Source organism: Elephantulus edwardii, unplaced genomic scaffold (assembly GCF_000299155.1).
Source record: "Elephantulus edwardii isolate Elephantulus edwardi_28Jun2011 unplaced genomic scaffold, EleEdw1.0 scaffold00329, whole genome shotgun sequence".
NCBI classification, from domain to species: domain Eukaryota; kingdom Metazoa; phylum Chordata; class Mammalia; order Macroscelidea; family Macroscelididae; genus Elephantulus; species Elephantulus edwardii.
This window is the reverse complement of record NW_006400079.1, coordinates 893349-906670: the sequence shown is the minus strand read 5'-3', so window position 1 is coordinate 906670 and position 13322 is coordinate 893349. Positions and strand designations below refer to the sequence as shown.

At 40.4% G+C, this 13322-nt stretch overlaps 1 protein-coding gene across 4 annotated transcripts in view; it reads left to right on the top strand.

Annotated features, from left to right (window-relative positions):
• The first annotated feature begins 2366 nt into the window (after positions 1–2366).
• MBNL1 (muscleblind-like splicing regulator 1) overlaps positions 2367–13322 on the top strand; it is a 194492-nt gene continuing 183536 nt past the window's right edge. For 3 of the 4 annotated variants that reach the window (XM_006901543.1, XM_006901546.1, XM_006901544.1), the window contains exon 1: positions 2396–2569. In XM_006901543.1, coding sequence (XP_006901605.1) covers positions 2396–2569 — 174 coding nt within the window. Of the gene's footprint in view, positions 2570–13322 lie in introns of all 4 variants that reach the window. The other variant, XM_006901545.1, reaches the window with a different exon arrangement.

Here is a 13322-nt window from a genome sequence, read left to right as displayed (position 1 = left end):
ATAAAAATATTCCTTTATATTGGGATGGGTTTGTCCTCTGAATGACTCTCAAAAGTTGCAGACCACAGTATTTCACATATCTCGTAGTTTTTTTTTAAGATACAACCTTTTAAAAGTAGTTAAAAATGACTGTATTAATCTTAAAAAGTTTTATAATCTACTAGATAGTGTTTATCTAAAGGTATTTTAAATTTCTATGTTATGAATTTGCCATACGAGAGATCACTTTTGGTTCTAGAAGAAATAAATATATGCAAACACTGTTCATGAAACACACCATTGTCTCCTTGGAGTAAGATATATTTAGATTTTTTTTTTTTAATTCATGTTTCTTTTTTTGGCAATATTCAAATGAGGGGGAAACTGTATTTTTATTTCTGTAACTAAGACAAATTTCCTTCATCCTCTTTAAAAAAAAAGTAAATTGTTAAAAGCAGAGCTGCCAGGCTTTGTCAGGAGCAGTCAGGTGGTGCCTGCTTAAAAGATCATTACGCAGTAGGGCCCCCGGCTTCCTAAAGACTGGAGTCTCTGAGGTGTATCACGCTGCCCAAATCAAATCACCCCCTTAATATTTAATGTTTCTGCGACGGAATCACTTTCTCCCCTGAGGTTGACTTTGGATTTTGCAAGACACTCTGAAAACACTGCACTCCCCACCCCCCCCAATGACCTCAGCTTCTGCTTTAAAAATGGGGTCATAAAGGATGCTTTTGTTCCCATCTCGCTGCCTGTGTGATATATTGACAAAGTGTCTGCCCGCTGAATGGAATAGTTTTACAGTATGAGTGCTGCTTTCAGCGGAGGGGCAGGACTTGGGCTGTAGAAGGAAGTGAATTGGATAGGTCAGGAGAATGTACCATTTGTAAACACCCCTTTCCTTTTTTATTCACGTGTCCGGACAGCAGAAGCAGAGTGTTCAGCGCCTGTCCCTGGGCAGAGCCGGAGGGAAAGCAGCTTTGGAAGTCGGCTGCAATTTTTAAACCTGGCTCTTTTATTCCCCTGGTCATGATCTTCAAGTGACTTGGACTTGCCTAGGAAGCTGTTTGGAAAGTAACATGGTTTAGTCCACTAACTGCATGTTGGGTAAATTCAAAACCCACATGCTCGACCTCTTGCAGTGGAATAAGTCACATCTGATGGACATTTTCTGTGCTTATAGCATAGTAATGAACGTCTGACAGGCGCGACCTTTCATAAGACAACCCACACTATTGGCTTTCTGCCCAGAATATTGCTGCAACACTATCTGTGATTGGTTATCTCTCTATCATGCATTGCTTCACAAGGGGAAACGGCCCCTTTTTTTAATAAATCTACGATGGCTGGCTGCAATATGCCTCACTGTAAGTATTTTGTGTATGTGCTTGCCTGTGAGTGGCGGGCAGAGAGGAGGAGGGAGCGAGGCCGACCGGAATATGACTTAGTCTGATCTCACAGGTAAGGCTGTGAACCATCAGTGAAGTGTTACTTAGTAAATCTTAACCTATCTCTTTTTTCTACAGGTTGGTACTAAGAAGTGCCTTTCCTGACGTCTCTGCTGCTTGGAACCGCTTCTAGAGCAGTCTCTGCTTTTGCCTTGCTTGCTGCCAGCTAGACTGTGACGACAGCACCTCCAGCTCCCACCTCTAGCCCAGGCACCCCATTTCTACTTAGAATCAAGAGAAAAAGCTCTAAGTCTCTGGCATTGCCCTAGGCTGCTTTAGTTTTAAAAGAAAAGTTTGCTGAAAAACAAACAAACAAAAAAGTAAGATATCTTCTGCTAGGAAATCAAGGAGGAAAAAAAAAAAATCATTTTCTTGATTTTGCTCTAAACGGCTGCATCTATCTATGCCAAACTAATCAATACCGATTGCACCACCAAACTCCATTGCAAATTCAGCTGGGAGGAGATTCCCTTTCAGACAACTTTGCTGAACGCAGCTTGGAAATTCGGTGTCAGAGGGTCTGCCACGTTTTCATGCTTGCATTTTGGGCTCCAAATTGGCACTGGGCAGGGGTTACTGAGAGCACAAGGCCGATTCGATGCCCTCCTTTTAAACGTTCATCTGTTCACAATCGTAATATTCCTCTGAAAACCAGACCTCTTTCAAATTACAGTTTGATGCTGTGAATTTGTAGTGGGAGATTTTCCCTTGATATTGACAACACAATTTTTGGTGTACTTTTAAAGCAGGGAGTGGGGGAAAGTATTTTGGAGGGGAACTTTTCATTGCCATTTTCCAGTTTCACCAGTTGAGGTTTTTTAGTGGTTTTTTTTTTTTTTAGTTGTTGCTGTTGTTTTTTTGTGGGTTGGTTTTATTTTTAAATTTTTTTTCCTCTCCTTTTTTGGGGGGGAGGGGATTGGATTGGGTTTGTTGGTTTTACTGAAAAAATTATCTACCTGTAAAATCTAAACATGGCTGTTAGTGTCACACCTATTCGGGACACTAAATGGCTGACACTGGAAGTATGTAGAGAGTTCCAAAGGGGTACTTGCTCCAGGCCAGACACGGAATGTAAATTTGCACATCCATCGAAAAGCTGCCAAGTTGAAAACGGACGCGTAATCGCCTGCTTTGATTCATTGAAAGTGAGTAAATATTATCTTCTTTTAAGGATATGCAATGATTGGATAAAGATAATATGGACCGACAATTCACTTAGATTGGAATGATACCTTGTTTTGTATACAGTTTAGTTACTTGGTGTGTTCTTAGATGATGTTGGGATGGGAGAGCTATTTGATAAGCAGAATCAAGTCTGATCAAACTTTGTTATGAATAACTGTCAGCCTTTAAATGGTTTTTCCAGAGCAGAAAGTGTTGATGTACTTTTCTTTAGCAATAGCAAAGCTTGTCTCTGAGATGAGAAGATGAAGATGTGTGTGTTGAGTAGTTAGATGTATTACACACAAGGCCACAGGAATAGCTGAGAGAAGATGTTATAGCTTGTGTTTTTGTATGTATGTTTTGTTTGTAAATCGAGATATGTGGTCTTTAAAAAGAATTCAGCTAAGATTGGATAGACTTTTTTTTTCTTTTAATATTTTGACATTTTATATTTTTGTTTTATGAGCATATTATTTTAAAGTCAGAAAACTGCATTTTGTGGGAGAGTAACTAAGTAGAGATAGCTGCTTTTGCGGTACCTTGTGTGAGGTACAAACTTTGTTGAATGTGATTTTTATAAATAAGTGAAAATTCCTAGGTACTGTGTAGCCGTAGAATGGAGCTTCCAACTTTCTCATGTGAAGGAACTAAGTTTATTTTGCTTTAGTTTTTTTGGTAGCAGTCTCAGTTCCGTGTTAAAGGTTTACTTTTGCGCCACCGTAATTTTGAAAGATGGACTCGAAAGATAGGACTTTAGCATTCTTGATACTCTGTGTAATTGACTTCCTTATTCCAGTATGGAATTTGAAAGTTGGTCTTTACAAACAGTCTGCCTCTCTTTACTTTGACAGGAGAGATCAAGACCCGAGTTGAGTGCTGCTACTACATCCTTTAGTTGTTTTTGAATACGAATCGCCTTGTTTAACTCATTGCACATTTAAGGAGGGATCACTTCTACATGTATTAAAAACATAAAAGGCTCATTTACCAGTTTGTCTTCTGAAAGAAAAAGATAAAAAGAAAATACTATAATAACAACAGCATCTTAATGTATCCTTAGGGGGGATTACTTGTGAGTTAACTGTTTCAGTAATCCAGTGTGAGTTGGACCCTCTGATCAGGTGCCAGAGACTCCAGTGACATCATCTGCAAAGTAGAATAGAAGAGAGGCACTGACAACAACAAAAACTGTTCAGCTACTATGTTGTTTTTAATGTCAAAGTCTTAAAGATCAAGAGGCAGAAGTAAAAAATGACCAAAGGGCCTTTTTCTTAATCTTTCAAAGAGGCCCTGATGAAGGGTACCAGTGGCTGTGCCTTTGACAGTGTGTGTCCCTTCAAGCTGACTGTGTTGACGTGTAATTAGAGATGGTAACCCATGAAATGAGAGGCAGAGGGCTAATTACACTGGTCAGTAACCAGCTGTGTCCATAAGTAACTCTCTTTTGACCCAATTACTAGTAAATCCAGTTTTTAATCCTGTAGACGGTTGATGGTTCACTCCTGGTTGCAGAATGGAGGATGTTAAATTTGGCTGTGAAGTTGAGTTGTTTCACAGAAAACCTACCCCTTTAGCATTTTGAAACATTGTGAAACATTAATATTCAGTAGTTACTTTTCCATCTCCAAATATTTCTTTCGTTGGTGCTCATTTGAGGTCCAGAACAGTTCCTCTTTGAGTGTAACAGCAGCATTGCTTAATGGCATGCTGTGTGGCTAACGATGCAACCGCCACACCAAAGGCTGTTTTTAAAAAACCCACCTTTAATTTTTAACATTTTAAATCCGTTCATAAGCTGAAATCATTATACCAGTTAATCAATGCAAACTTTGTCCTGATTCTTTGCTTTTCTAAGAGCAGCTACAATTTAATTTGTAGTGTCTAAATGTTAGTAAATGTTTTGGGGGTAAGGAGAATTTTTCTTTGGGGGGGGGGAGAGGTTGTGGGACATCTTACCAGGACAATAGCTCCTTAATTATTAGTGACAGAAGTGTATCAATAATTAATTAAAACCAATTTTGAATATGCAGTCAAGTTTTCAAGAAGAATATTTGCGTAATTATAACCAGCACACGATATGCTTCTTAATACGGTGTTCAGAATTCTCTTTTTTAGATAGCAGTCTTCCTGTGTCAATTTTGTGGCTAAAATAGATTTAAAAAAACCATATTTTAAGGCAGTTAAAATAACTTAGTGACTCATGCTTGAAGTTTTGAAATTTGGGAGCCTTTTGAAGTTTTCCTGCCAGTAACCGCTAGTTCATTTATATTGTCTCAGTAAATGGAAGGAATTTAGAAAACTCTCTCGTAATATCCTCCTTGTTTAGTAAAATGTTTTCTATGTGTTGCTTAAATCTAGTGCTCAGCCTTTTCTGAGTTCTTGAACCATGAGATGGAGGGAGCCTGTGTAATCGACTATTTTTAGAAAGTTAAGAAAGCAAACCAAATACTCTCTGAGAGGACCCTGTGAAATGGCTGTACCCTTCAGCTGTGCTCTTTCAGACTTTGGCCAGGCTCCCAGGTGACTATGGTTTATAGTTTGAAGACTTCTAGTTTGAAGAGGAGATTCATTACATTAAAAACAACAGTCAGTCAGCTCAAGAAAGTTTTTATTTATGTAAAAGAAAGCACTTGTCATGTTACTCAAGCCAGTAGGAGGAAAATTAACTAATATTATTTTTCATGTTGGTGAGTTTAAAGCTTAAATAATTAAATTCATTACACACATAGTCTTGTATGACAGTAAGTATGTTGCTAGGTAAAATGGGAATACATGAATACATGATAAGGAGGGTGAGATGAATATATTAAATACACAGTTTGAATGCTAATAAGAGCAAAGGCTATAGTAATCTTTGCCATTTATACAGTATCCTAAATATCTCTCATTTGGTTTTTCCCTTACACTTGTGTCTTAATTTTTGATTGAGTGATTATAGTGTGTTCAGTCTGCTAATTCTTTTCAAATGAATACATTTTGATGTGTAAGCTACTTTAGAAACATCTGGAAAAGGTGCATTAGTTTACGCTGAAGAGAATTCTCTCCCTTATGGCTTTTAAAGGGCATAGAAATGGGGGCAAAGAAAGAAAAAAGAGGGTGGAAGAAGTCATCATTCTAAGCTGTCATTAAAAAGATACTATTTTTAAGAAAGTGATTTTTAAATAACAATGACAAGTTACAATTTTCTTCAGTGTCTTTCTAGCCAGCTAATATTTAGATAGTCAATGTGAGGAAAACCTACAGAATGCTTTTTCACTTAATTCCAAGTATTTAAAAAAAATAACTTTTCCACATAGTCAAAAGGAATAGTCTTACTGCCTATTGAATTCTTTCATCACTACCCCTGCCATCCCCTCTTCAAATAATCTGTTCATCCCCTCTCCAAGAAATATGTTTACTGTTTGGTTTTTTTTTTTTTTTAATTCCAGTCATGCTCATTCACTTTTGAAAATTTAAGTAACCTTTATCATCATCCTAGGCAATTTTACTTGAAGTGGCTAAATTTTCATTTCTGTTACACAAGTTTGTGTGTATAGATAGTACAGCTGATTAAATTTATCATGGTCATACCAGGACAGAGATCAGATTCCACTGCAGAGGGGCACGGAGTCAAGGGCACTGCATGCTCTCTGAGTGCTTCTGAAGAGCTGAGGAAGATGAGAAACCCAGGGTTCCTCTCTCGGTAGACACACAGTCACATCCAGGTACACGAGCCGCTCAGAGCTCACATCCAGGTACAAGGACTGCTCAGAGCTCACATCCAGGTACACGAGCCACTCAAAGCCCCCAGATGAGTAAGGCAAATCCAGTCTCCACATAGTCACAGGGCAGTTGGGGTGGCATAACTGGACATTTGAAACTAGTTCCAAAGCTGTTTCTGGTTACATTGGAGAAGCCCTGCCGTTATGTCAGCCGGGACAATGCCTGTGTTGTTGTTGCTTTGTCTCTGGTCCCAGCAGAGCTTTCATAACTTTTTTCAGGATATCTTTTTTCTAAATTTTATTTCCTACTGATACATTTTCAGAGTTCGAACACATTGTTTTTCACCCCATCTTTCCCATTTCTTTCACATCCCCCCTTCAAATTGTGTTACCCTATGATTACCCACCCCATCCCCTGCCCATCTTCACCCTTCTGCGTCCACCCTCACTACCCTGGTATCCTCATACTCATTCTGCAGTCATGGTTTGATACAGTATTTGTTCTTATGGGACTGACTTTTTCAGGATATCTTTTAAGCTATTTAGCTGTTTACCCAATTTTGAAATAAAACTTCAATCTAATAGACATCTAATTGGAATAATTTTACTGTGTGTGTGTGAGTACAGGTAAAGGCTTTTTTTCACGTAGTATTGAAACTTTTGACAGATTATTGTAGTATTTTTGTTTAGTTCTGAAGGTATATCCTCTATGTATTTTAGGGACAGGTTGACAGAATGTCACAAAGCTTCCTTTTTTTTCCTTCTTGGGCTCACAAGGTGAATTAACTATGAGACATCACTTGCACATCAAGGTGTTTCATTTTAAGGTTCAAATTATGTTCCCCTCAGCAGAAACCCTACAACTTTATAAAGAATGCTCAATGACTATGCTTTCACATCATCAACTCAGACGTGAGTTATTCTTTAATTGAAATCTTCATTTGCTGCAGCTGCTTCAGTAATACTAATAATTATATCCAGGTGCCTATCTTAGGCTTTTATACAGAGACATTCTCTCATCACCCACTTTAACATGAGTGAAGAGTTTGAAATGACTTGATAGAGTTCAAGCCAGGTTTTGAATCAAGGCACTAAATTGAGAACTAATGAACTTGTGTCCATTTGTACAATGTTGTTGGTACATTGTTTCTACTTTTTTGTTTTTTCACTTAAGCTTCAATTTGTGAATGTCACAAGCTAAAAGCAATCTAAAACAATGCTACACTTAAAATTGAGTGCAAAGTTTTAATTCCAACTCAGGTGTTTAAAATGAGGCAACATTCTGATAGCCTCTGAACAAGCCCATGCACAAGGCTATTACCGAACTAAAAGGGTTGGTATAGTGTGAGCAAAACCTTCTCTTCAGGAAGTGACGCAAGGCCGGTTCACAACGGAGGGATAACCAAGAACCGAATGATTCTCAGACTGAGCACAGAACCTGGGACCTACGCTGAGGGTTTATCCTGCCACTTTCCTTGCCAAGGACAAGTAGAGGATTTCAACTATCAGCTTTTGCTAATTTGTTATTTTTCATGCTGAGCAGTGTGCTGGCCTTCTCGTAGATATAGACAGAGAGTCTTCATTTTCTCACAAAGACCTTATTGAATATATTTTCTTTTTCTTGTTTTAAAAAAACTTTAGCAGAAACACATTGTGTGCGTTCTCAGTTTTTCTTGTTAGGCCAAAATTCATGACAGTTAGTGGCAGTGCGTAAATAAAGAGATGACATTGGTCTGTAGACACATCAATAAAAACAACTAGAAAGGTTTGGTAGGAAATACTTCAAGTATGCAGGCAGTTCCCCCGTTACTGTCTAAATAAGGCCCTGTGTCCTTCCTAGTTGAAGTTGTAGTTCACTCAGCTCAGATGCTAGCTAGCTAGCCCGACTTTTATCCAAGGTAAGACTTCGAGTCTTTGAAATGATTTAAAAGCTGCACAAAGAAAAATGGGAAAAAAAAAAGACTTTGGTTCAGTTGCTAATTAATGTAACTGATGAAGTTTGTAGAAATCGTTTACAAAATATTTGTTCTTAGTATGCATGTTAGCTAACAATTTTACAATTATTATAGCTATATCTATCACGTATGGTTAAAACTATAATATTTTAAAAAATATAAAATAGGTCAATATAAGCCACTAAGTAACTTAATGGTAATGAGATGGAAACAACTGCATATTTAATTTCTTTATTACGTATTTTCTAATATACTATATTTCTTACACAAATACAATCATGTGCCTGTCTACCTGTAAAATAATAATGTTAAAGTACATTTTGAAAGGTTTTGTTTCCTTTTGACCGATGAATTAAGATGTCTTGTTAAGACAGAAATTTTGATAGGGACCTGTATTTTGGAACTTGCTGGGAGTTATTCAGATGTTTGCCTTTTTACACATTATTACTTGATGGGCAGGCTGTCTCCTAGTTTTGGGTCCTGCCCATCTCTGATCCTCGTTCTTTGCCGTCTTTTCTGTGCTTCCTCCTTCTTTCCACTTGTCCAGCTTGAAGAACTTCCGGTTCTGATTCCCCCGATAGATTTGCACAGGAGTGACTTGGGCTTTTGTCTGTAAGGACGTTATATTTACTGCTGAGTAACACACCCAGTGCCTCCTCTCTTCCTCCTTACTAAAGCAAACTTGTGTCAAACAACTTACAGGCTTGTATAGTGGCAGTGGTTCAGGGCTGCATGGTGAGTCCCTAATAATTGGAGCGTTGATTCCCACAGCCTCTGTTTCTGAGGAGCACAAGCTTTCCAATTTGAGGGTTCTCTCTCACTCTATCAAGATGACCTCTGCAGTACAAGCCCTCAGATCTTATTCTAGCAAAGAGGAGAGGCAAGGCGAAAAGTGTCATATGACAGAGTTGGGCTCTTTTAATAAAGGCCACTCACTTTTTAAGCTTCACCCTCTAATTTATCCTGGCCTCTTCGTGGCCAGCAAGAGTACCTGGAAACTGTAATCTTTTATAAACTCAGGTCTCTCTGGAAGAGACAAAACTTCAGCAACTTCCAGAGTCAAGCTCTTCTCCCCCAAGGATTCGCATAAGGCAGAGGGAAGGGAAGCCGTTGAGGGCAGGCTACTGCTGAAGAGAAGTTGACATCCCTCTATTCTGACAAACCTTCCTCACTCCTCCCATGCCGGTAAAGCAGTTATGTGCAAGGTTCTCCAACCCCTAAAAGGGAAATGACCTTTACCAAGCTCTTGGGACATTCGTGAGGACTGTGGGAGTATTGCTTCTGGTTGTACCACCCTCAGCGGGCCTGATTTCATCTGACTGCTCAAGTTAAGCAGAGTCAGGCCCGCTTCGGACCTGGATGGGAGGCTGCTCTAGCAAACCAGGTGCTGCTAGGTGTTTTGTGGTGAGGAGTTGCATTGCCAGCCCCAAAGCACGTGGTTTGAATGCACTACGTGCTCTGTGGGAGAAAGATGGGCATTCCCCTCCCCAGCTATTTACAGCCTCAGAAAACTCACTGGAGGGTCAGCTCTGAGTTGACCTGACTTGACGGGTCACAGCAGTAGCAGCATCACTGCAGGAGCGTTTACTCAGCTCCATGGTTGGGCCATTCTGAGTCCCTGGAGCTGGCTTTCCTCAGGACAGTGGTTTATAACAAAAGTGAAACCAGAATCCTGCCCAGATACCCAAACTTCCTTCCTTCCAGGGGCTTCTGACTCAGAGCGAATTGACAGGGGAGAGTAGACTTGCCCCCTCATGTTGTTGCTGGAATCTTCACAGAAGCGATTGCCACGTCTTCCTCTTTCTCACTGGCCGATGGATGCTGACAGACAAACTTTGGATTGGCTGCAAGCGCTTAACCTTTGAGTCGTTGGGGTTTCTTAAAGGCTCATCAAGGGAGAGTACAAAGAAGGTATTCCTGGAGGAGTCCGTGGTCTAGACTTCCTGTGGGTGCCGCCTCTGCAGGGGCGAGACTTACCTGTTACTGTGTATTAGCTGCCGGCCTTTACCCCCAAGGACTTTCCCTGCTTCCGTTTTAATGTGTGTCAGGTGGCTTCTGACTTGTCCACTGTAGAACATCTTACCAATCAACAGAAGTGCCCGGTTCGTATTCTCTCTCTCTCATTTTTTCTCTTTCTCTCTCCCCCTTCCTTCCTCTCATCCATCCCTCTTTCCTTCCCTCCTTCCCTCCTCTCTCTCTCATTTTCAAGAATGTCCTGGTTATTTTGATGCCACTATTGTCATGACTAGGAAATCCTGGTGGGCTGGTGGTAACTGGTGCCAATCCAAAGGCATCTAGTTGCAATCAGACTGCAGCTCTGCCCTACACAGATAACATTCACCTCCTGTACGATTTACTGCCTCTCAAAACCCACTGGAGAGTCAGTTACAGGTCATCTCAGACTCAGTGGTACATAACAACATTCTCATGACTAATTGTTGTTGTTATGTGCCATCTAGATGCCTGCAGGCCATTGCAACATTGCTCAAGGGTTCTGTACCCTGCCCTGTCCAGAGCCAGTCTTCACTGTTTCTGACATACCTACTCTCATTACCCAAGTTACTGTGTCAGTCCATATTATCTGGGGTTTTTCTCTCCTGTGTTCTCCCTCCACCTTTGAAAACATGATGTCCTTCTCCAAGGACTGGACCCTCCTGGCAACATGTCCAAAGTATGTGAGACGGAGCTTCAAAATCCTTGCCTCCAAGGAGTAACTTGGTTTCATCTTTCTCAGGCCAGACCCATTTGTTCTCTTGACAGTCCACTGTATGCTCAGGGCTCTTCTCTAGCTCCACAGCTCAAAGGCACCCTTAGACATTGTCCATCTCTCTGTTGCATGACAAGTAATAAGCCACATTACTTCAGGTACGTCTCAGTTTTGGCATGCAAGGTTGTGTCAGCTGCATAACACAGATTGTTGATGAATTGTCCTTCAATCCTGATGCCACATTCCTCTTCATTAAATCCAACCATCTGAATGATCTGTTCCACATATAGATTGAAAGGTATCCCTGACATACTCCTTGCCTGATATTGAACCATACAATGTTTCCTTGCTATGTTCTAACAACTGCTTCCTGTTCTAAGTATACGTTTCCCATAAGTACAATCAAGTGTTCTGGGATTCCCGTTTTTCTTAAAGTTAGCCACTATTTGTTGAGATCTACACAGTCAAATGCCTTTGTATAGTCAATGAAGCACAGATAAGACATTCCTCTGGTAGTGTCTGCTTTCAACCAGGATCCATATGACATTGGCTGTGATGTCCCTAGTACCACTGTGTCTAAACAAAGCCTGCACATCTGCCAGTTCTCTGTTGATATACTGTTCAGGTTGTTTTTGGATATTATCCAGCTGGATTTTGCTTGCAGGTGATAGTCTTAGATACTTTCCGCACTCTGTTGAATCACCTTTATTTGGGAATGGAATTAATATGAATCTCTTCTAGTCAGTTGGACAGGTAATTGTCCTCCAGATTTCTTGGCACCACCTGGTGAGTATGTTGTTGTTTTTATGTGATGTTGAGTTGCCTGAAACTCATAGCAACCCTGTGTACAACAGCCCTAAACCCTGTTGTATCCTGTGCCAGTCTGTCTCTAACACACCAACCCTCATTACTCCAGTCATTGAATCAGTCCATCTCCTAGGGGGTCTTCCTCTTCTGTGCTGTCCCTCCACCCTCCCAAGCATGTGTCCCTCTCCAGTGACTGGTCCCTCTTTGGAACATGTCCAGAGTTTGTTACACATGAAGCTTCAGAATCCTTGCTTTCAAGGAGCACCTTGGTTTAACCCTCTCCAGGATGAACCTTTTCGTTCTCAATACTCTTCTCCAACACCACAGCTCAAAGGCTTCAGTTCTCCTTCTAATCACTTTCTAAGTGTCTAGGATGATAGAAGGAGAAGGAGGTGAGTACGTATAGGCCTGCATATGTTTGTTGGAACATGTCAATTAGTAGTCCATCAACTCCTGGGGTCTTGTTTTTTTGCCAGTTCCTTAAAATCAGCTTGAATTTCCTCCTTTATCACTCTTGTCTCTTGGTTATATGTTGTTTCATGACAGTTTTCTGTGTCAGCCGATTCTTTTTGATATATTCTTTATTTCTGCCATTTTTTTTATGCTTCCTGGATCATTCAGTATTCTCCCTATATCATCCTTAAGTATTGAAACTTGATTGTTGACTTTTTTTTTCAGTTCTTTCAGCTTAAGAAATGCTGAGCAAGTTTGTCCCTTTTGACTAGTAGCTGTATGGAGATTGGAGGGTAGAGAAATTCTGAGAGTTCTATTTCCCTCTGTGAGTTTTACCAAAGAAAATATATAGGGAGGAGGTAATGTTGCTCTTAGGTATTGTAAAGTTGATTGTGACTCATAGTGACAGCAGGAACAACCAATCAGAATCTTACCCTGTTGTCTCCTCCTCACAATCTTAACCATGCTCAACCTTGTTGTGATAATCACTGTATTAGCACATCTTGTTGGAGGCCACCTTCTCCTTTGTTGATCCTCCTTTTTTCTAAGTGTAATGTCTTTTGGGAATACATAATTTGTACAAAGTAGTTATTTATAGAACCTTGAAGGTATATATATGTGTGTGTGTATATATGTATATGTATAGTTGTTGTTATGTGCCATCGAGTGGCTTGCGACTCATAGCGACCCTATGTACAAGAGCCCTAAACGCTGTTCTATCCTGTGCCAACCTCGCCGTCTCAAACACATTCATTCCCACCACTCCAGTCACAGAATCGATCCAGCTCATCAAGGGTCTTTCTGTCTTGCGCCATCCCTCCACTCTCCAAAACATGATGTCCCTCTCCAAGGACCAGTCCCTCCTTGCAACATGCCCAAAGTATGTCAGATGAAGCCTCAGAATCCTTGACTCCAGGGAACATTCTGTCTTCACCCTCTTCAGGACAAACCTGTTTGTTCTGCTAGCAGTCCACGGTATATTCAACACTCTTCTCCAGCACCACAGCTCAAAGGCATCAGTTCTCTTTCTATCATCCTTAGTCACTGTCCAACTCTCCGATGCATAGCCTGTAATTGCGAAGACTATAGCCTGGATCAGGCACACGTTATA